The sequence below is a fragment of the Amia ocellicauda genome, chromosome 8 (assembly GCF_036373705.1).
Source record: "Amia ocellicauda isolate fAmiCal2 chromosome 8, fAmiCal2.hap1, whole genome shotgun sequence".
NCBI classification, from domain to species: domain Eukaryota; kingdom Metazoa; phylum Chordata; class Actinopteri; order Amiiformes; family Amiidae; genus Amia; species Amia ocellicauda.
This window is the reverse complement of record NC_089857.1, coordinates 40,298,230-40,318,784: the sequence shown is the minus strand read 5'-3', so window position 1 is coordinate 40,318,784 and position 20,555 is coordinate 40,298,230. Positions and strand designations below refer to the sequence as shown.

At 42.1% G+C, this 20,555-nt stretch overlaps 1 protein-coding gene across 1 annotated transcript; it reads left to right on the top strand.

The window, feature by feature from the left end:
• The first annotated feature begins 8,404 nt into the window (after nt 1-8,404).
• On the top strand, nt 8,405-20,367 carry nim1ka (NIM1 serine/threonine protein kinase a). The gene is made up of 5 exons (XM_066711392.1): nt 8,405-8,847; nt 14,738-15,266; nt 16,279-16,630; nt 17,867-18,135; nt 19,464-20,367. The coding sequence occupies exons 3-5, from the start codon at nt 16,339-16,341 to the stop codon at nt 20,205-20,207; spliced, it is 1,305 nt and encodes a 434-aa protein (XP_066567489.1). The 5' UTR covers nt 8,405-8,847; nt 14,738-15,266; nt 16,279-16,338; the 3' UTR covers nt 20,208-20,367.
• The last annotated feature ends 188 nt before the right edge of the window (nt 20,368-20,555 follow it).

The following is a 20,555-nucleotide window of genomic DNA, read 5'->3' as shown; positions in this document are numbered from 1 at the left end:
AAGGTGCTGAAAGCATTCTTTAGAAATGTTGGCCCATATTGATAGGATAGCATCTTGCAGTTGATGGAGATTTGTGGGATGCACATCCAGGGCATGAAGCTCCCGTTCCACCACATCCCAAAGATGCTCTATTGGGTTGAGATCTGGTGACTGTGGGGGCCAATTTAGTACAGTGAACTCATTGTCATGTTCAAGAAACCAATTTGAAATGATTTGACCTTTGTGACATGGTGCATTATCCTGCTGGAAGTAGCCATCAGAGGATGGGTACATGGTGGTCATAAAGGGATGGACATGGTCAGAAACAATGCTCAGGTAGGCCGTGGCATTTAAACGATGCCCAATTGGCACTAAGGGGCCTAAAGTGTGCCAAGAAAACATCCCCCACACCATTACACCACCACCACCAGCCTGCACAGTGGTAACAAGGCATGATGGATCCATGTTCTCATTCTGTTTACGCCAAATTCTGACTCTACCATCTGAATGTCTCAACAGAAATGGAGACTCATCAGACCAGGCAACATTTTTCCAGTCTTCAACTGTCCAATTTTGGTGAGCTTGTGCAAATTGTAGCCTCTTTTTCCTATTTGTAGTGGAGATGAGTGGTACCCGGTGGGGTCTTCTGCTGTTGTAGCCCATCCGCCTCAAGGTTGTACGTGTTGTGGCTTCACAAATGCTTTGCTGCATACCTCGGTTGTAACGAGTGGTTATTTCAGTCAAAGTTGCTCTTCTATCAGCTTGAATCAGTCGGCCCATTCTCCTCTGACCTCTAGCATCAACAAGGCATTTTCGCCCACAGGACTGCCGCATACTGGATGTTTTTCCCTTTTCACACCATTCTTTGTAAACCCTAGAAATGGTTGTGCCTGAAAATCCCAGTAACTGAGCAAATTGTGAAATACTCAGACCGGCCCGTCTGGCACCAACAACCATACCACGCTCAAAATTGCTTAAATCACCTTTCTTTCCCATTCAGACATTCAGTTTGGAGTTCAGGAGATTGTCTTGACCAGGACCACACCCCTAAATGCATTGAAGCAACTGCCATGTGATTGGTTGGTTAGATAATTGTATTAATGAGAAATTGAACAGGTGTTCCTAATAATCCTTTAGGTGAGTGTATGTTGCTGGTATAATAACTGCCCTAATCAGAACTGAAGTCCCACCCCCAGCCCTGTGTGTGATTGGCCGGTTTGGTTGTGCTTCAATCAGTGTCTGTCTGCCAGTATGTTATGGTCCAACCCGCAGGATCAGATCTATGTTATCAAATGGTATGAAACGCTGCAGGACGTGACAGATGAATGGAAACCCGAAAGTGAAGAGAGGATATATAGCACTGCGCTCCTCCTAATGGGCGGCATCCGTGTTTATTGCCGGGGCAGGAATATGATGCCGTGAAAGGTAGGAATGAGTTTTATTCACGCAGTAAAATCTGTAGTCTTACTTCCCAGGCTTCAGGGTTGAAGCCTACAAGCAATCCAACCACAATCAACATGCAGTTTTAAGCAGTTCACCTCCAGAATGGCAATGCATTAGAAATGTTAGAAATGACTGAAATAGCCGACTGTGTAGCCACTTCCCTGCCCTGTCTCAGTGAAGAGGCTGGTGCTCAACACACACGCACAGGTGCACACTGCCAACAGCTGAAACAGTACCGTGTTGCTCTTCACATTGATGTATGTTATTGGTATTGTATATTTGTTAAATGCTTTAAGCGAATGCATTAACAAAAAGCAAAATGCAGATAAAGACTAAAGTAACGCCATATGCTTTCAATATGTACCACTCTTGCTTAGTAAGGTTTACAGCTGTGCTTCTTTGACAGTGCCAGTGCATTTTCTACCAAGTTTCGACTGAATATCTCTGAATCTGAGTTAATGAGGCTTTCCTTTACCCATCTCTGTGTTGTAACTCATAAGACATGAGTAGGGTGGTTAAGTTGTGTCCTTTTTGCAGAGCCTTGTAACTTAACATGGCAGTATTTACAATCTGCTCAATATTTTGGACCTGGAGGTTGTTGCTCATAAGGTCACCCACATGATAAAAAGACAGTTGAGTTTAATGGTTTAGAAACATTGAGCACATACAGTGTTATTATTAGTTAGCAGACACCTGCATAGTTTTCCAAACACTGACAATATTAAAAGGGCAGCAACATCATTATATACAAACATAAAACAAATACTTATAATACTTATAAAATTATAATAATAAAAATATACTTTGGCACTGTACATTGCAGTATATTATATTACAGTTTATTATAGTGAGTGTGTACAGTCCAGTACAGTATTGTCTAATTCACAAGACATATTTGTAGGTAACAATCATAAACATTGATACTGACGATGTGCTGAGACATTCAGCAGGGCACGGGGGTTCAATTCTCCCTTGTGTAAGTGCATATTTTAGGAAAATAACGTGAAACATCCATGAAGGACTGTCTATCACTATATATATCATGCATCTTTGTTTATTGTTTAAATAATCGTATTTTCTCTCAGTACAGTAGGTTACAATGCAGCAGGTGTCTCTAGCCCTGGTCACGGAGAGCAACTGTAAAATAACCCACACACACAGACTGATAGGAATAGAACGGATACATATAGACTGCACACGCTACATATGCCACATTTATTTGACACTCATCACACTTTGATAGTCCCCTATGACACACGTGCCCTCTAAGGCACTTTTTGGCTGTACCCTACTGTATTTTGCTGTGCTGTAACGTCACTAGAGTGGTTATAACAGATCTATATTGTAACAAGTCTATTCCACTGTACTGTACTTCCTGTGGTAGTACGCAGTCTCTGTAGATGTTAAGGTATTTTCACAATTGCCCAGTTAATTGAATATGTATAAAGTTACAGTTCGGGAGTTTGCTCCTGACTGCTTGTACAGCCAATTACAATCACATTCTTTATGCACAACATCCAACTGGCATTTTAATACCAATTCCAAGGCTCTCAGAGAAACAAGCAAAACCCATCTGGGGCCGCTGTAGAATGCACATACTTTTACCTACTATCATCCAAAATGAGTGATTTATAACCGATTACATTTATTAAGAAATAACATGCACAAGACAAAAGCCAGCAAACAGACACACACGAACTGGCAAGCACATACTGACAGAGCAGAGGTGGTAAAATAATCAGCTGGTGTGCAGTGTATGGGTTGAACATGAGGCTACAACACTTGTGTCCCCTTCGATACTTTTGTGAATGACGGATCCAGTCACTGACAGATTGCTATTAACCAGTGCAGTTTCTATTGACATTATACTGCAATAAAACCAATGGAATAACCGGAAGTGGGTTGTAAAGCTCTTTCTTCAGTTTCATTTCTGATCATTTATTTCAAAGGGATTATATATTTTCTACACCTTTCAAATAATACTTCATGTGTTTCAGTTATGTAAATCGGCCTTTAAAATTAAGAACATAAGAACATAAGAAAGTTTTCAATCGTAAGGAGGCCATTTGCCCCATCTTGCTCGTTTGTTGTCCATTAATAACTAAGTGATCCAAGGATCCTATCCAGTCTGTTTCTGAATGTTCCCTAATTGTCTCTTCAGCCACATCGCTGGGGAGTTTGTTCAGATTGTGACGCCTCTCTGTGTGAAGAAGTGTCTCCTGTTTTCTGTCTTGAATGCCTTGAAGCCCAATTTCCATTTGTGTCCCCGGGTGCGTGTGTCCCTGCTGATCTGGAAAAGCTCCTCTGGTTTGATGTGGTCGATGCCTTTCATGATCTTGAAGACTTGAATCACTCTGTGACTAACTTCTTCTCATGCTGAGAGGTCTGGAAAGGACCAGAAGAACTGTTGAAATTAACCCTCTGAGAATAGGATTAATTAGAGGTCGAGTTTAAATGAGGAAGCGGGGAATATTAAAGCCATAGTTGTGTGTGTGTCTCTGGTAGACAATATATTGTAGAGGCAGACGTGGCCTAAGAGGATTAGCAGGTTACATTTCCAGTTGGTTACCATGGTGACTGGCTCCTTGAAGACTTAATGCTGCCTGGGACGTCGTTATTGTAAGTGAAGGTTAATTGAGATGTTATAAAACTGTATCAATGAGAAAAGATTATTGCAGAAGGGTTATGTCACTTTACAACTTCCAGCCCTGCTTGATTGGCGTCCTGTGTCAGCCACATACACAACCCGCAAAACGTGGAAGACATAACTAAACAACGGAGATGTAATGGTGGATAACTAACCTAAAAGAAAATGGAACAATTGGAGGCTTTTAAGTGGACTGCTGGGAAAAGTGTCCATTCTTGCACTGTATTGAAGTCAAAAGGCAAGACTGAATGACTCCTACTGGAGCTGTTTTGACATGTACTGCCTTGAAATTCAGAGCAGTTCTTGTGCAATGTCTTGTCTTCCATTCTCCAGGAATTAACCCTCCTAACTGCGGGTAATGAGATTATTATGGTCCCTCTTAGAAGTCAGTGTTAAGCTTACGCTGAAGGCTGGGGGCAATCCAATCTTGTTGTGCCGTCCATGTATATTATAATACCATTTACACCACATGTGCAGCAGAGAGCCGGGCATGTGCTGAACAAACACTACCATTATCCAGCATACACTCACTGCGCTTAATGACACTAAACACTTCCACAGAGCTGGCCGTATATTTTATGACCAAGTCGTTTATTCGATACAGTTGCCCTATGAATGAGATGAAAAACAGAAATGCAACAAATAAACTAGAGTAGAACCCATCGTTAAAATGTAGTATTCTCATCAACAAAGGCTTTTGGGAAATGAGATTTGTCTTTTATATACATTGAACATCAGTTCTTATTAAAAACGTACTTATGAAACAGTTCAAACCAATTTCCACAAAACGTTCTTATCTGAGCACTAACTGTCAAGGGAACCGTATTAGAGTCATGAACCCAGGTAGGCTGGTTCTGGTTTATCTTTTAATTGCGGGTCCTGTCTTTTTTCGATTATTAAACTGTTAAAAGAAACATCAGACATAACCGTGTACAGCGTGGCACAATATTGTGAGTAAAGGACATCTTCCTGTGAGGTTGAGATCATTGCATTGTGTGTCCTACTGCACAGGAGCAAGAGCTGAGAATGTGCTTTGTTGGGGCTTAATGATGCTGTCAGATTTGGTATTGTGGAAATTGTAGGGTTTTATTGTTATGATTTAAGAATAAGTGAACGAAATAGGCAGGTGAGTCAAACCCAAGAGATGTCAGCTGTTACATGTTCCAGTGAGACTATATCAAAGTCCTGCTGTTCATGACATCACCTGCTCATTTCTACACTGGGATAAAAGCTGCTTTGAAGTGAGAGAATAAATAGCATGACGTAAAGCCAACAGAAATTAAATTGTGAATTAGGGTTTTAGCTAAACAAATTAAGGTTTGTGTTTGTTCTCTGCGCATTTACAATTCTGTGTGCTACCCTGTGTGCTTTATTGTTTGTGTCCCTTTAAAAACTGTATTTTTCTTTTGAAAGGTCTATTCCGCTCGTCAGTGCAAATGGAAGGGCTAGTACTTCAAAGTTTTTCATCTGATTTGAGTCACCAAACAGAGTAATGTATAACAGTGTTTTTTTCATGGATGGTGTGGGATTTGAATCTTAGTATGTCCTCTCCATAAACTCTCCATAAACTGTGATTCGCCATACAGCTTGATATGAAACAACCGTACTATAATACTTAATTTATTTGTTGAATGTTGTGATCATTTATATTGAAGCAGCTGGAATTTCAAAATGAAAATAAATAATTTGTTGATGTAGACGCCTGAGTGAAACATGAACCTCATTCTTCCAAAAGACCTATAGACTTGTAGCTGCAGGAACCAAGTCAGACTTAGGTCTACGGTGATCAATCAGGTTTAGCAATTGGAAGAACTGCTATATTTTGTCCCAAATCTTTGGTGGGCTCACGTGGGGCTACTGACAATGATGCTTCCCCTTGTGATCCTCCTGTTATGAACATTTATGAAGTACTCTGGTCTGAGACTGGGAAACGGCGCGGCTGAAGAGATCTCCTCGGACGGCTTATTGCATGCTGTTATCCGGTAACCATAGCCGAGTGTTCAGTGCACTTGGCCTCCATAAATCCAGAGGGTCGTAAAACCTGATTGCATTGTTTATTTGGGGAAAGGGGGCATCTCTTGTAATCACTCCCGTTGCTTGGCACCTGGGATAGTTTGGGTTGCCGGGGAAGAGTATGTGTCAGCTGTGGAAAAAAGCCGCCTGCCTCTGGAGGTAAAAGTTATACTCTGTGTCAGATGAAGGGACGGCTCTTTCTTTTCTCTGTGTGATGTATACCTTGTTTAATAAAGGATCACTAACTCCCGCTGATTCCCTCCCTGCATATTTTCCCTTTTCGAATCTGGCCGTTCCAGACATTTCAGGCTGCTGGCGGCGTCATCGATAGTCTCTACAGAATCGAGGGCCAGGGGGTGAATACCTGCAGTCCAGCGTAGTGGAGATGAGTTTTTAATTGATGTTTGACAAGTGCGTCCAAGTTCTTCTTCACTCCAGGCCCTGATTGCAAGGCATCAAGAACCAGGAGAGGTGTGTGTTGACTTTCGCTCACAAATCATTCTCAGAAACCTACGTTACACCCTCTGCATTCATATATTAAATACCCCAGTTTGTTTCTATTGTTGTCCCTTGTTTTTTATTCTGTTGACGTTGATATTTGATGTGGCAACAAACTATTCCAGTATTGATTGCCTCCACGGTATGTTTCCTGTTTTTTTCCTAAAGTAGTGAAAAAGGCAAGAAAAAGCCTTAGCAAAAATGATATGATATTCATATTGTGCAGTCGGTGTGCTTATAAACCGTCTCATGTTCGGGGGCTTACATTTTCTCATTGCTTCTGTATAAATATCTTGCTGTTTGTGGTATTCATCAGATAGCTAAAATATTTATTACATTTTTAGATGTATTGTCAACCAGACAACCAGAACGACTTCCAATGGATGGGTTATCAAAATATAAAGAGACATAGCTCAGATTGTACCACAGGCAGTACTTTTCTAGAAAGCTTTAGAGATTTAATGTTCACTCTGGGAGGATTTATTGGTCTGAGTTTTGCTATCAAGTTATTATAGAGAGGTGTGTTTTGGTGAATCATAGCAACTGCTCCTTTGCCCAGAATATAAATATAGGCTGAACTGCTAAGTGGTTAGTGGTCACTGATGGGATTTCAACTGAGCAAATAAATGGTTTAATACTCCAGTATCCAGTCCAGTATTGAGTAACATCAGGCACCAAGCTGTGTAGGTATAAGGAAGAGTCTGGTTTCACTTTGTAAGTATAACAACTCTGTGTTAGGGAATATAAAAAGTCACAGGCTTATTCTCATGTCTTTTAACCTGTGTATTATATAGTCTTCGGGACACAAAGGATTTAAAATGTTACTCAGAGTGTCGCGGGCTGGCCATACCTGGCCATAAAAATTAGCAAAAGACTTCAAATACATAAACAAACACAAAGAGATTTAGGGCACGCTGCTGAAGGCGAAGCACGTCCAACTAACTCAGCCTTCTTACGGCCACTCCTGACTAGCTAACTTCTCTCTCCTTTTAAACTGGGCACAGCTGATTAAATCAAATTAAGTCACAATTACCTTGTTAATTTAAACTAAAACTGTCAATCATAATTATGGCAGCAATTAATGACCTGTTTTGATGTGAATGGCGAAATAGTACTGATAACAGTTAGCAACAATGAATAGATGAAATGATGAGTGAGATCCCATTAAATATAAATGTTAAGTGCATTTAATTGTAAATATAATTACAGGGAACATTCAATGTCCATGTAACCTATGTGAGGGTCTCCCGTCACACAGAGAAAGTGTGAATTTGTGTCTGTATGTATCTGCACTATATGAGCTTGTGTTTTGAATTTGAAATGCATTTAAATCACCAAGTGAACATACAGATGTTGCAGTCAAATATTATTAGTATATTAAGGTATGAGTTCTCTGTGAGGTTTTTATCTCTTCATAGAAACAGAAAGCTTCCTGATGCTGCTCTGGAGAAACTGAAATAACAACACCTGAAATTTTTTAAAAATAGGCATCATGATGCTGGCTGTGCAGTTATAAAAACAAGGCCAAGGTTGTAGAATTAGGAGTGAACACACAGCATCTTCTGAATGGCTGGAAAAAGGGGGATAGAGCCATCTTTTACAAGTGCATTTCCTCACCCATTACTCAGTAGACTGCACACTTGTCCGTCAGACTCCCAGCCCCCTATTATGCTGAATCTTTGCCTTTTTCTTCTTTTCTTTTTTCTCTTCCCCCACGAGTCCCATTCTTTCTTTCCAGACTGTGCGGCTCAATTAACAAGCACAGGGGAGGTTTGTGTAGCAGCACTCCTGTGCGCCTCGGCAGCGAGAGAGTCCGCCGTGCCGTATGAAGCCCTGTCTCACTCTGCAGGAGAGCCCTGCCACTCAAAACCTGCCGCCGCGCCGGCTCAAAGACACACGGCCTCATTGCATATTCATTCCCAGGGCATCTCACGGCAGGGAGCCGGAGAACGCAATCCCTAATTAAACAGCCACGCAGATCTTCCCCCGGGTTTTGTTTTGCTTTTGAAGAAGAATTGTTTCCTCTTCTGCTTCTCCTTCTTTTTCTCTCCTTTGAGTTTATGAATCGTCTTTGCTGGCAGACTGAGCAGCAGCTTTTCTCCTTTGCCTGCTTTCCTGCTGCCTTGTTGGGGAAATAAAGAGGGCTGTAAAGACAGTGAGAGACCAAGGATTCTTGTCTTCTCTGAGAGCTTTGTGTTCATTCTGTTTCAGAGCCGTGTGGGAAGCAGACAGTAATGTAAACAGCGGTGTAGCTGCTCGAATAGCTGGTGAGTCAAGCAATATTCACATTTCTGCTACTGTAATAATGTCTTCTGTCACTTAAGTTATGTTGCTTCATATTGTGCTCCTCCTCAAATTAAATGTTATAAAATAGAATGCATGTCCTTTTGTATCTGCTGATCTGTTATTTTTTCAGTTATCCCTATCCACATTATAAACAATCCCGTTCAAAAGGACACAGCAAGACATCTTTAAATCTCTTCAGACTGAAGAGTTCTAGATTGTCACTGTATTCTCATGAGAGGGTCATTTCTACCCTTCTTAGCTAACAGAAAGTGTGGGATATAGTGACTCTTTTTTGATATACAGAGTATTGAGGTGTTGAAAGAGACAGTCCTGTAATGACTCTTGAAATTGAGAAAATTAGGAATACACTATAGGAAGAAGCTTGACTCCGTAGGTGCTTAATTGGCCGGGGAAATTAAAACGACAACCTTCAAAGCATTTTGATCTCATGCAAAATGTGCTCCAGTTCTTTGATCTTTGAAACAATCCTGTAAAATCTAAGAATCTATGTTTACATAAAAAAAGATCTATTCATTTTATTCATCTTTTTCCACACATCTGTTTTCTTGCTTTTGATGTGTACCTGCTTACAGTTACTTTCAGAAAAACAAATGCAAATTTATTTCTGGAACAGAAAGCCTTGACAATCAGTGTATTCATTCTGTGATCTTGTTTGCCACTGACATCATTTATTCATTATTAATGTCTTCCTTTATTATTTATTCACGCTGATCACTTTTTAAATCGCTTATACACACTGATATTGATATGTTCCTGCCATGGTGCTGGTAACATTGTTTCCTTTCTCTACATACTTGCTTGTGAATACGCAGTACAGATCTAGAGCAAAGTCTTGTGACAAGCAGCTGCAGTGTTTACTTTACATTTTTTATTTTAAACAATATTGCTCAAGAGACAGTTAGTTGCATATACAGAGAGCGAGAGAGAAACGGTAAGGGTGTTTGTGTGAATATATTCAGGATACAACAGCAGTCTTTTCCAAAACCAGGCTTTTTTTCGGCTTCAAGATCAATAGAAAGGTGTTCATTTCCAAAACAGCCAGAGACGTGTGAAGTATTTCAAGGGCAGATTAAACCAGGTATTCACGAGGGGCATCCCTTTGATTTCCTCCAGCTTGCTGTCGCTTGAACGTACAGCGACAGCGGAATTGGCACGAACGAGTAGTGTCACAACCTTGGACACTGAAGGTTCATTAAAAATTGGTGCCTAATTGGCTATGATTATATAATATGTGAAGGAGCTCCACTGGGTTTAGGAGACTGTATTTGCAGGAAGAATTGATGAACTGGTACTTGGTAACCTCGGAGACATTTATGACACAAAGGTTTTCCAAAACAAAACAAAAAGGAATAACTAATTAACTAATAACTATCATATACTTCCATCAACAAAGAAAAGGCAAAGGGACAGACTAACACTAATACCCTCAGCAGCCATAATTTAACTTTTTTTGTGAGTTTGGGATAATCGGCCAGTTCGTTCAGATCAAACACACGACACCGAGCCCCTTTCCACAGCTCTACGACATACAGCACCCTCTCATGAGCCTGGGAACACAGCCACCGAATCACCCAAGCAGGCTGAGAGTCTTTCTAACAATCTAGCATGCCATGCACAGCCCCAGTCTCCAGGTCACTGTACTGACTGGTGTTTGCTTTGATGCCAGCTGCGGTGGGAATATTATTGTCCCTGTGGAAGCCCTTGGGGATTGCATCACTTGAATACAGTTATAGATTGAGCTCCCTACCCATCTTGTAACCAGACTCAGTAGGGCATCCACTACGAGGGACACGTTTGATATGGCATTTTGTCCTGGGGTGTAAACAGGGCGACGCAGGCAGGTGTTTCCCTGATTCTTTCTCCTCTGCTGGAACCCCCTGTTAGGAGCTTTAACATCTGCCCTGGGGATTCAGGATGCACAAGAAACCTGGGGCCGGATGAAGTCAAAACTGTGGCTCCCCTGCTAATAACACGCACTACAAACCTGTACCTGTACTATAGCAGTAATATTAATGAGTAGAATAACAAAGCGTCTAATGCTAAATAAAGCCGCCACTCAGTATAGGTTTGTAGTATTTGAGTAGTGGGTGGGTTAAAGTCTTACTTCAATCCTAGTCTTATTTCTTGTTACCCAGTTGGTTCTGCAAATCCCGTTGTCTCTCTGAGAGCATAAAGATGGAGAAATGATAATAACCTCAGCACCAAAATACTGCGTCACCAAGGGGTAGCGATTGCCTGAGAGATAACGTTGATTTAATGTCATCCGTTTGTTTTAACACACACTGGCCCGTGAGTCAGCAGCTCGAATCTCTTTGCCTGAAAGCAGTGAACCGCTGCCGACAGCAGTGTGTTTGGCTGCATGTCTACCAGTTGGGCATTGATAGTGCCACCAGCACCTGTCGGTTCAGTGCCACGAATCGGGATCGCAGGTCAGTTGTGATCTAATTAGGAAAGTCCCTGGACTTCAGATGCAGCTGATGGAAACTACCTCAGTCCTGTTGGCTGAAAGGGGCTTTGTGTTATTGTGTCAAAGAGGTGTGCTTGCCACTTGAATGAGAAGATGTTTGTTGACTTGGGGACTGAAAGTAATCCATACAAGAGCCTTCGAGAAAGCAGGAGTCGTTCAGTGCTACACAGTTGTGGGCAAATGCGTGATTAAATAAGAGACAGGGCAGTGGAATAGGACGGTTATTGCTGACTGCTTGAAGAGGGTGAGTTACGTATGACAGAGTACACCAGAAAAATATATTTAGATTAATCTCAGTAGGGATTAGAGATTAAATCATTTTAATTAATCATGATTTTGGCAGGTTGGGAATGCATGGTTTTATATTACATTATGAAATAGACTGATCATTAGAAAGTTTCGAAATGTCTGTCCCTAGTCATGGTGTTAAAGTAATAACCTTCAGTCTAAGGATATGACGATAATTAATGTGCCACTGTGTTTATCATCCACTAATGGTCAGCAGCTGGAGCTGGCATCCTTATTTTCAATACCTTCAACTGAGATATTATAATTACTATAATCCTGCTATAGAAATTGCATGTACCTGTCAAAGACTTTTAAGGTGAATGCATGCATAAGAGATGTACGTACATTAAAGTTTATAAATCTTTGTGTTAGTCTTTAATAACTCCAATGCGTGTTATTGCACGAGAAAAGGGATTGCAAAAGACAAGATTTGTGCAGTGAGCTCTCAAGTGTCTTTTAAAAAACGTCCTTCCTTCCTGACATACGAGAACATATTGTGGATGTTTCTGATGAGCAGGAGCCGTCGTTGTGTCCTGCATCTCTAATAGAGGTCTCACAAAAAGAGGATTTAATGAAGATCCGCATGCCTTACATGTCCAGACCAGGCGCTGGTTCAGTGCATACTGGACCGCATTAGGAGACAAAAGCGCCGATCTCCCTTCAGAAGCCGGTCGCAGACTCATTAGGACAGTTTTAGCAACACGGCTTATGAAGGTCTTGTCGCTCATATGTAAATGCCTGTTTTACAAGCGCTGCCAGGTGTCTGGATCGACTGCATAATCGGAGGACCCAAGTGGTTATGGACACTTCATGCAAATATATTCCTTTCTCACTTCATTTATTTATTAGCTTTTTTTATGATTCGATTGAAAATGGTGCATTGCTTTATTAGGCATTCGAAAAGAACGTAAATACTAAGATAGGGGCTTTTGATTCTGTGTTTCCTCATATCTCTCTTATGTATGTATGTGGTGTCATTCTCATTAATATGACCAGCTCAATGGATTTACACCAAGACTTGACTTTATTACGGAGCAGAACATGGCAGATCGAGTCCAGCCGTGCTCAATTATGATGTACTGCATTCAAAGTCACTGTACATGCATAACGTTACTCCTAGTTGTATTTACACCTTTTATACTACTTCACTAGATGTAGAGCTTGCAATTACAATTATAGGGCACGTAATTGTCGTGGGGTAAAACAATCATATGTGACTGTGCTTGAAAGCTTGCACTTAATAACATGACATAGCCAGATTAAGATGCATCCACACAGAGCTATGGAGAACATGACAGCTAACTGAGTAAAACCTACAGGTCCAAATATATATCCAAGATCACAAGTGCATGTTATACCTTGTATGCCAATTTGCTTATGAATTTTGAACATAAGTCTTCTAGCGTGCAAACGGACGTCTCTGGGGCTTTCGTGTCTCTCAAGGCTAATTTATAATTTTCTTTAGCACTTCTTTGGATTACCATCTTTGCCTCAAGGTTGTATTCACGCTGGGGAGTATTATATCATACACAATCTCTTATTAAAAGCACAGAGATATGAGCTGTGCATTAATGTATGTGTGCATGTATATATTTATTTATTTCAACTTCACTGATCTGCGTTTTAGACACAATGAAAAGAAAGATGTTGTATCTCACCATTCACTATCACTGAAATCTTCCTGTAGAGGGAAGTCGAAATTTCTCAGCGTACAGGAAACGAGGGATCCGACAGGTTAATGTGAGGAGAGAACATATATTGTGTTTTTGGTTAAACCGTTATCTCTGAGGTCAGGAATATAGATTTTCTATGTGAAACATAGCATAGCATAGCAAGCACTTTTCGCCTCAGAGAGCACAGATGAGAAGACTGCATGGGATATATTTAGCCTTTCAGCAGGAAGAGAAATCGTGATTTGTATTCTTTTCTTTTTTTGGATGACTCATGAGAGCAGTGTTCAAAGATGTGTCTTTGGTACTTTTCTCAGTAAATTAACATTAGTCAATACAGCGCTACAGCTATGATTAGGAATAGAGCACCACTTTAAAGTAGTTAAAGCAGTGAAATAGTGAGCAGATGGCAGTGTCAACACTCAGTATGGAGATTCTGTGACTGACCACCTTATTCTGTAAATGAACTTCCTAGCAATGATTGGATTCGAATTGTATTTCAAACTGCATTTTCAAGGGCAGCCAGAACAAGTCTAGCAAGAGTGTTTGATATATATATATATATATATATATATATCAGATATTTCATCCAAAGCAGCCATCTCCCACTGCACACTCTCCCCTGCTGTCAGAATAGGTCGGCTTCTGGTACCGAGGTAAGAGTGACACCTACTGTCTTACCAAGGCCACTTCCAGTGACCGGTAGGGCCCCCATCAAATCCAGACTGGGGCTCGATCAGCGTAGGAGCTGCGACAAGACTAGACCTCAACAGGGTTTAAATACTGGCACAGGAATTTGTATTTGTGTCAGTTCCAATTAATATCTGATCAGTTCTCATTCTTATTTTTTTCTTTACACAGTTCTGTCGTGTACATGTTTCTATAGATGTCAGGCAACCGTTCACTTTAGCTTCTGTAAAATAGAAACTACATTTTCCCTTATTTTAAAACTCCATGACCTTGACCAGCTCGAGTGTTTCCCATGTTACATTCGGTTCGTGAGCAAAGTGGTTAGCGGCACGATGCAGAAGTCATCAAAGAGAAATGAACTTCTTGCAATTAACTCCCTAAGCTTTGTCAAGGTCAATCAAAAGCTAATCAAGATACTTCACCCCCGCCACACAATCATGCCAATACTTGAAAAGTATGTTTAATTGATTTAATAACCATTTAATGAATGGATGGGTCTTATCTCTGACTCTTACAATCACTGATTTTTACTCTTTGTGCAGAATATTGCAGTGAGATGTTTGTAGATGTTGGCCAAAGCAAACCACATTAATGTGTGTTATTCTATGATATTTAATTCTTGAATGACGAGTCACTACCATTTTGGAAAGTTTGAGGCTTTAGGGAGGACTAAATAAAGAACGGATTACACTGCGTAGCGACTCACTTTAATCCCGTGCTTGTGTCTGACAACAGGAAGCAGAAGACCAGAGAGCGATCGCTGTGGAAACAGTGACACGAGGACTGGGGAGAAACCTGGACCCACACTGGACAAGGAACCCTGACAAGACTGAAGGTGGTGGTGCAGATGGACAATGGCATTGGAGACTTCAGTATGCCTTAACTCCTGCTGTGTCTGAGTTCAGATTTGTCCACTCTTTTTTATTTTACTCAGAAAGCCAAGAAGTTCAAAGAAATCGCAACGTGCTCTTGGGAGGACGGCAGGGACATTTTAATACTAGTGCACGTCTATCAGAATGGTCCTGCAGACAAGAAGGAAGCCTTTATATTAAATGAGCATTTGTATGACACAGTTCTTTTATATTTAAGTCCTGCTGCTTTTGGCTCAATGTCTCTGTACGGGATGCTTTAGCCACACTGTTCCAGTCTGCCAGTCTGTGTTGAGGAAAGATGGACATTTGGAAATGCGGAAAGTCCAGGAGGTTTCTAAAGACAAAGACGAGATCTGGTGCAGCACGTTTCTAGATGGCTGAGGTATATGAAGGTAAGCTTTACACTCCTGCAACCTCAGCAGTTATCAGACACTCAAGACAAAGGAACTGTCCAATTGATGAGCAATATGAAGAGTCACATTCATCAGCAGGAAGGACAGTTTTTATTCAATATAACCTCAGTATAAAATATCCACAATCATTATTGGAACACGAAAGTAATTAAACACTAAGCTATTGAATACAGTTGCTCTCTGCCGAACAGTACAATCTCTGCAGACAGAGATGACGCTGCAAGGGCACGGAGAAACCAAAGATGCGGTGCCTCGTTTCTGAAGTTCTTTAGTTCTGCTTCTGTGAAACAAAAAGAAAACCTGTCTCTTTGCTCCGGCTTCTTTTGTTTTGTTTCTTTTGTTTTGTTTTGTTTTGTTAGTTGTGACTTGAATCTTCAAACTGAACACATGAAAGGACATAACAGTCTTAGTATTGAATTATTTATGCTCTTGTTAATTCAGAATGCTTGTCCCATGCGAAATGTTTTATCAATGAACCACATTCGTTATTCACTTTCAACTTTACTATCCCAGAAAAGGAATTTACAATACTACTTTAAATTCTTAAATTCAGGCTTTGAAATGACCGTTATTAGATGTATACATTTTATTCCCTTAACTTATTGTACATTCTCCTTTTTTTCCCTATTTCAAAGTAAAACTGATGCGAAGTACACAGTACCAGTGACTGTGCTTTAAAATCTGCATCAAGTCCAGGGTATGATGGGAAAGGACTGCTAACCTTGTGGACTCAGTCTGGGTTCAGTCTGATGCTTAATGTTATAGTGGTGGATCAGTGAGAGAGAGACTTTTGTGCTGGTCTCTACAAATTATGTAAATTATTCTATTTTTCACGGGGAACCCTTGGTTCGTAAAGCTCTTTCTTTGAGACTTTCTTATTTCTGTGTATCTGGCTTCCTTGGCACAGCACTTTCAGACTGTGGTTTTCCAGTCGGAGACGGGAATGAACACAGGCAGACCGTGCAGTGTGTGTGTGTGTGTGTTTGAACAGGTGCCCCAGCCCCGGCACACTCCCTGGGGAGGCCGGCCATGACCTAAGGTTTGCCGGAGGATGACGGCGGTGTACGCGAATGGGGGGACGCTGGGAAGACAGCGGTATGCGAGGTGGAGCCGGCAGGACAGCGCCGAGGACTACCTGCGCACCGAGTGCTTCACCGAGGAGGAGGGGGGGCAGCAGCGCCGGCTCACCCCCTTTGAGAAGCTCACCCTGGACATGTCCCACGACGAGAAGGTGGTGAAGGAGCTCACCCTGGGCAAGAGGATCGGCTTCTACCGGGTCCGCGGCGAAATCGGCAGCGGCAACTTCTCCCACGTCAAACTGGGTGTCCACTCCCTCACTAAAGGTACGTGACTCCCCCAGTGGTTTTTAAACTGTCTGTGCTTACAAAGAAGGGGTTGGACAGCCTCAGTGTAACATTCCTACACCGTGGTAATAACGAGGTAATGGCAGTTTGGCATATTGATCACACATCAGCTTTCATGCTTGGCTGGTGAGCATCAGGGCAGGATACACTGGTGGGACAAGTAACTAAGCATATTTAAGTATTTCCCAGATGAAAGACTACAATGCTGGGCCTTACTGACCAAAAAAGACACACAAAAAAGCAAAACAGACATTTTAATATTCAATTATTAATCTGGTATGGATCAGTAACCTCCAGACATCATGTGTCAAATACAACTCTAGAAATAAATAAAACCCCACAGCTATAAGGACATGCCGGTACGTCAGACTGCAAACACACTGGTCAGAGGTCAGACGGCAGGGATGTAGTGTGTCCATCATCACGGATGTTGATTAAATTGCATAATCTGATTATCTGCTGTTTCTCGACTGTCGTAGGTCTGTTAAATCATTCAAACAGGTCCATGCTGTTCGTATATGCACATTGTTAAAACAATATTTATTTTATTTTTAAGTAAAAACATATGAATTACCTTTGCACTAAAAGGCACTACAAACAACACACTAACTTCGGGTCCAGGTTATATTATTGCTGGAACAACAGCTTCACAACAGGTTATGTCTAGCTGACCGATGCACACAAATCGCCTTTGATTATATTTTTTACGCTAACTCTAAGTGCTTCTCTTCTCAGACGTCAGACAGCCATCACACTAAAATTAGACTCCCTGGAAATCATGGGGCTTTCAGAATATAACAAGCTACACACTATCATGGGGATTATTTTAATAGGATTGCCGGGAGATTCACAACATTCGCTTGAGGGAAACCACTTATATAATTTCCTTCCTGTTTAAGTTATTCAGTTAGGACATTTTTAATAGTCGATGAAAGAGGTAAACATAGGTTAACTTCTGCTGTTTGTTTTGGATGAGGGAAAACCTGAACAGCACAAGTGGCCGGAGTCAAAAAGTAATCCAGACAAGTATAGGACTCTTTGACCCGGTTGATAAGCAGTGGGCAGCCCTGGTCTAGAGGCAGCTCGAGCTGTGTGGAGGGTTTTGCCTGAACAGCTCTGAATCCATGTGAACTGAGGCATGCAGACAGATAAGACAAATGGGGGATCATCTGGGGTTCAGTTCCACCTGTGATTCCTGTTTTGTGTGTCTTCCAGAGAAAGTGGCCATTAAAATCCTGGACAAGACCAAGCTGGACCAGAAGACCCAGCGGCTGCTGTCCAGGGAGATCTCCAGCATGGAGAGGCTGCACCACCCCAATGTGATCCGACTTTACGAGGTGGTGGAGACGCTGTCCCGGCTGCACCTGGTCATGGAGTACGCCGGGGGAGGGGAGCTCTTCGCCAAGATCAACACAGAGGGCAAGCTGTCTGACATTGACTGCAGGATCGTCTTTTCACAGATCCTCTCTGCAGTCAAACACATGGTGAGCACCTTCATTTCAAAAACATTATTATTATTATTATTTTTATTTATTGGCAGATGCCCTTATCCAGGACGACTTACAACATAAGCGCAATACAAAGTGCAGGAATACAGTACATCAACATTACTAATTCAAATTTACATTATACAAATCAATTCAAAATATAATACATTTTACAACTTACAATTTACACAGGTAAGTGCAGTAAGTGAGGTCATACATCCTGGAAAGAAAAAACTAAGTGCTGTCAAGATGTTAGGTCACAGTCAAGGGCTACGGGAAAGGGAGAAAAGGGGAAATCAATAATACAAGTATTAGTAATGCAAGAAGCAAGGTAAAATGTTGTGAAGTGCTGTCTTACAGGAGAGTAAAAGGACTAATATTACAAATACTGTCTGAAAAGATGTGTCTTGAGTAAGCGCCGGAAGGAGTTCAAGGACTCTGCTGTTTTGACTTCGGTGGGAAGGTTGTTCCACCATTTAGGGGCCAGGGATGAGAAGGAGCGGCTCTGGAGGAAGGGGAGTGGAGAGGAGGCAGAGTTAGTCTTCTGGCACCGGAAGACCGCAGTGGTCTGGAGTGGATGAATGGAGAGACGAGGGTCTGAAGGTAGCTTGGTGCAGTGTGGTTGAGACAGCGGTAGGTGAGGGTCAATGTCTTGAACTGAATGTGTTTCGGTATCAGGAGCCAGTGGAGGGAGCGGAGCAGTGGAGTAGCGTGTGCGAATCGGGGCAGAGAGACACCAGGCGAGCTGCAGAGTTCTGGATGAGCTGGAGCAGGAGGGTAGTAGTCACACAGATATGAGGGGATTAGGAAAATCAAATCTTAATTAAAAGGCTAAAAGAGTACATATTCATGAAGGAATTCGTGGCACTAGTGCATGTGCTTGAGCTGTGTTTAAAAAAAAATGCAATAAAAGCGTGTTTGGCTAATTCTTTGTAATTAAAAGTCTTGGAGATCCAGTCTGCTGAATAAAACTAATTATACCAGAGGCCAGATTGTATTAAGGCTGTGTTGAAGCCTGCACCTACACGTCTTTCCACTAGGTGTCACAAATGTAAACAGATGTTAAAGATGACAATTATCAAAATCCAGTCCTAAATACTTCTATTATGATGTTGTGAATCCACAGATCCCACAGAAACCATCAACGGCTTAACCACTAGAGTTTCCAGATAAAATAATGTGTGAAACATTTGAAATCGCATTGCAGTACTGTGTCATACTTTGCACCCTCAGCGATGTCCGCGGCCGATGCCAGATGTTCCTGTCCTCTTGTGACAAAGTGCTTCCTAACTCTTTCTCCTTCTGTTTCGTTGTCCTGTCCTTAGCATGACAGCAGCATCATTCACCGGGACCTGAAGGCGGAGAATGTGTTTTACACGTGCAACACCTGTGTGAAAGTGGGGGACTTTGGCTTCAGCACAATCAGCAAGAAGGAGGAGACCCTGAACACTTTCTGCGGCTCCCCCCCATACGCGGCGCCCGAGCTCTTCCGAGACGAGAGCTACGTTGGCGTGTACGTGGACGTGTGGGCCCTGGGCATCCTGCTCTTCTTCATGGTGACCGGCACCATGCCCTTCCGTGCCGATACTGTGGCCAAGCTGAAGAAGTGCATCCTGGAGGGCAGCTACACCATCCCACCCTTTGTGCCCGAGCCCTGCCAGAAGCTCCTCAAGGGCATCCTGCAGCCGGGGCCCACCGACCGCTACTCCTTGGAGCAAATTATGAAGTGCGAGTGGCTGCACCCCGTGGAGTTCCCCTCACCCATGGAGCCCTTCAAACTGGACCCCCAGTACCTGGCCGAGTCCGCGGAGCTGGACGAGGACGAGGTGGAGGTGAAGGGGGCACTGGAGAGCCTGGGCATCACAGAGGAGCACATCCGCAACAACCAGGGCAAGGACTGCCGCAGCTCCATCACCGGGGTCTACCGGATCCTGCTCCACCGCGTGCAGAAGAGGAGGGCGGTGGACAGTATGCCCGTGGTGACCCACCTGGTCCAAGAGCCCAAGAAGGAGAGGCAGAGGCCGTCCAGAGAGATCCGGCACACGTCCAAACTCTGCTCCATTTTGTAAACCGAAAGACTATCCTTGGACTTCAGTTATGGATTTTCCCTGACAAATAGGAAGCAATGTGTTTTACAGTGGTTTATTTTTCAGAACCTCCCTGTTATTGTGTATATAATTGTTCTGTTTTGTAACATAAAACTGTTAATAAATGCTGTCTTTGAAGTTCCTTGCTGACATTTTTTCCTTGAGTGAACGATACCATTTCTGTTTGTCCTGTAATTCAGATTATCAGTCTCGTAAAAACACGGCTTGTTAAAACACAACATGATACCAATCCACACCTTATTAAATGTTTCCATTATTGTCCTATACTATATGTACATATCCCAAACTCATATGACTTCCCCCTTCAGC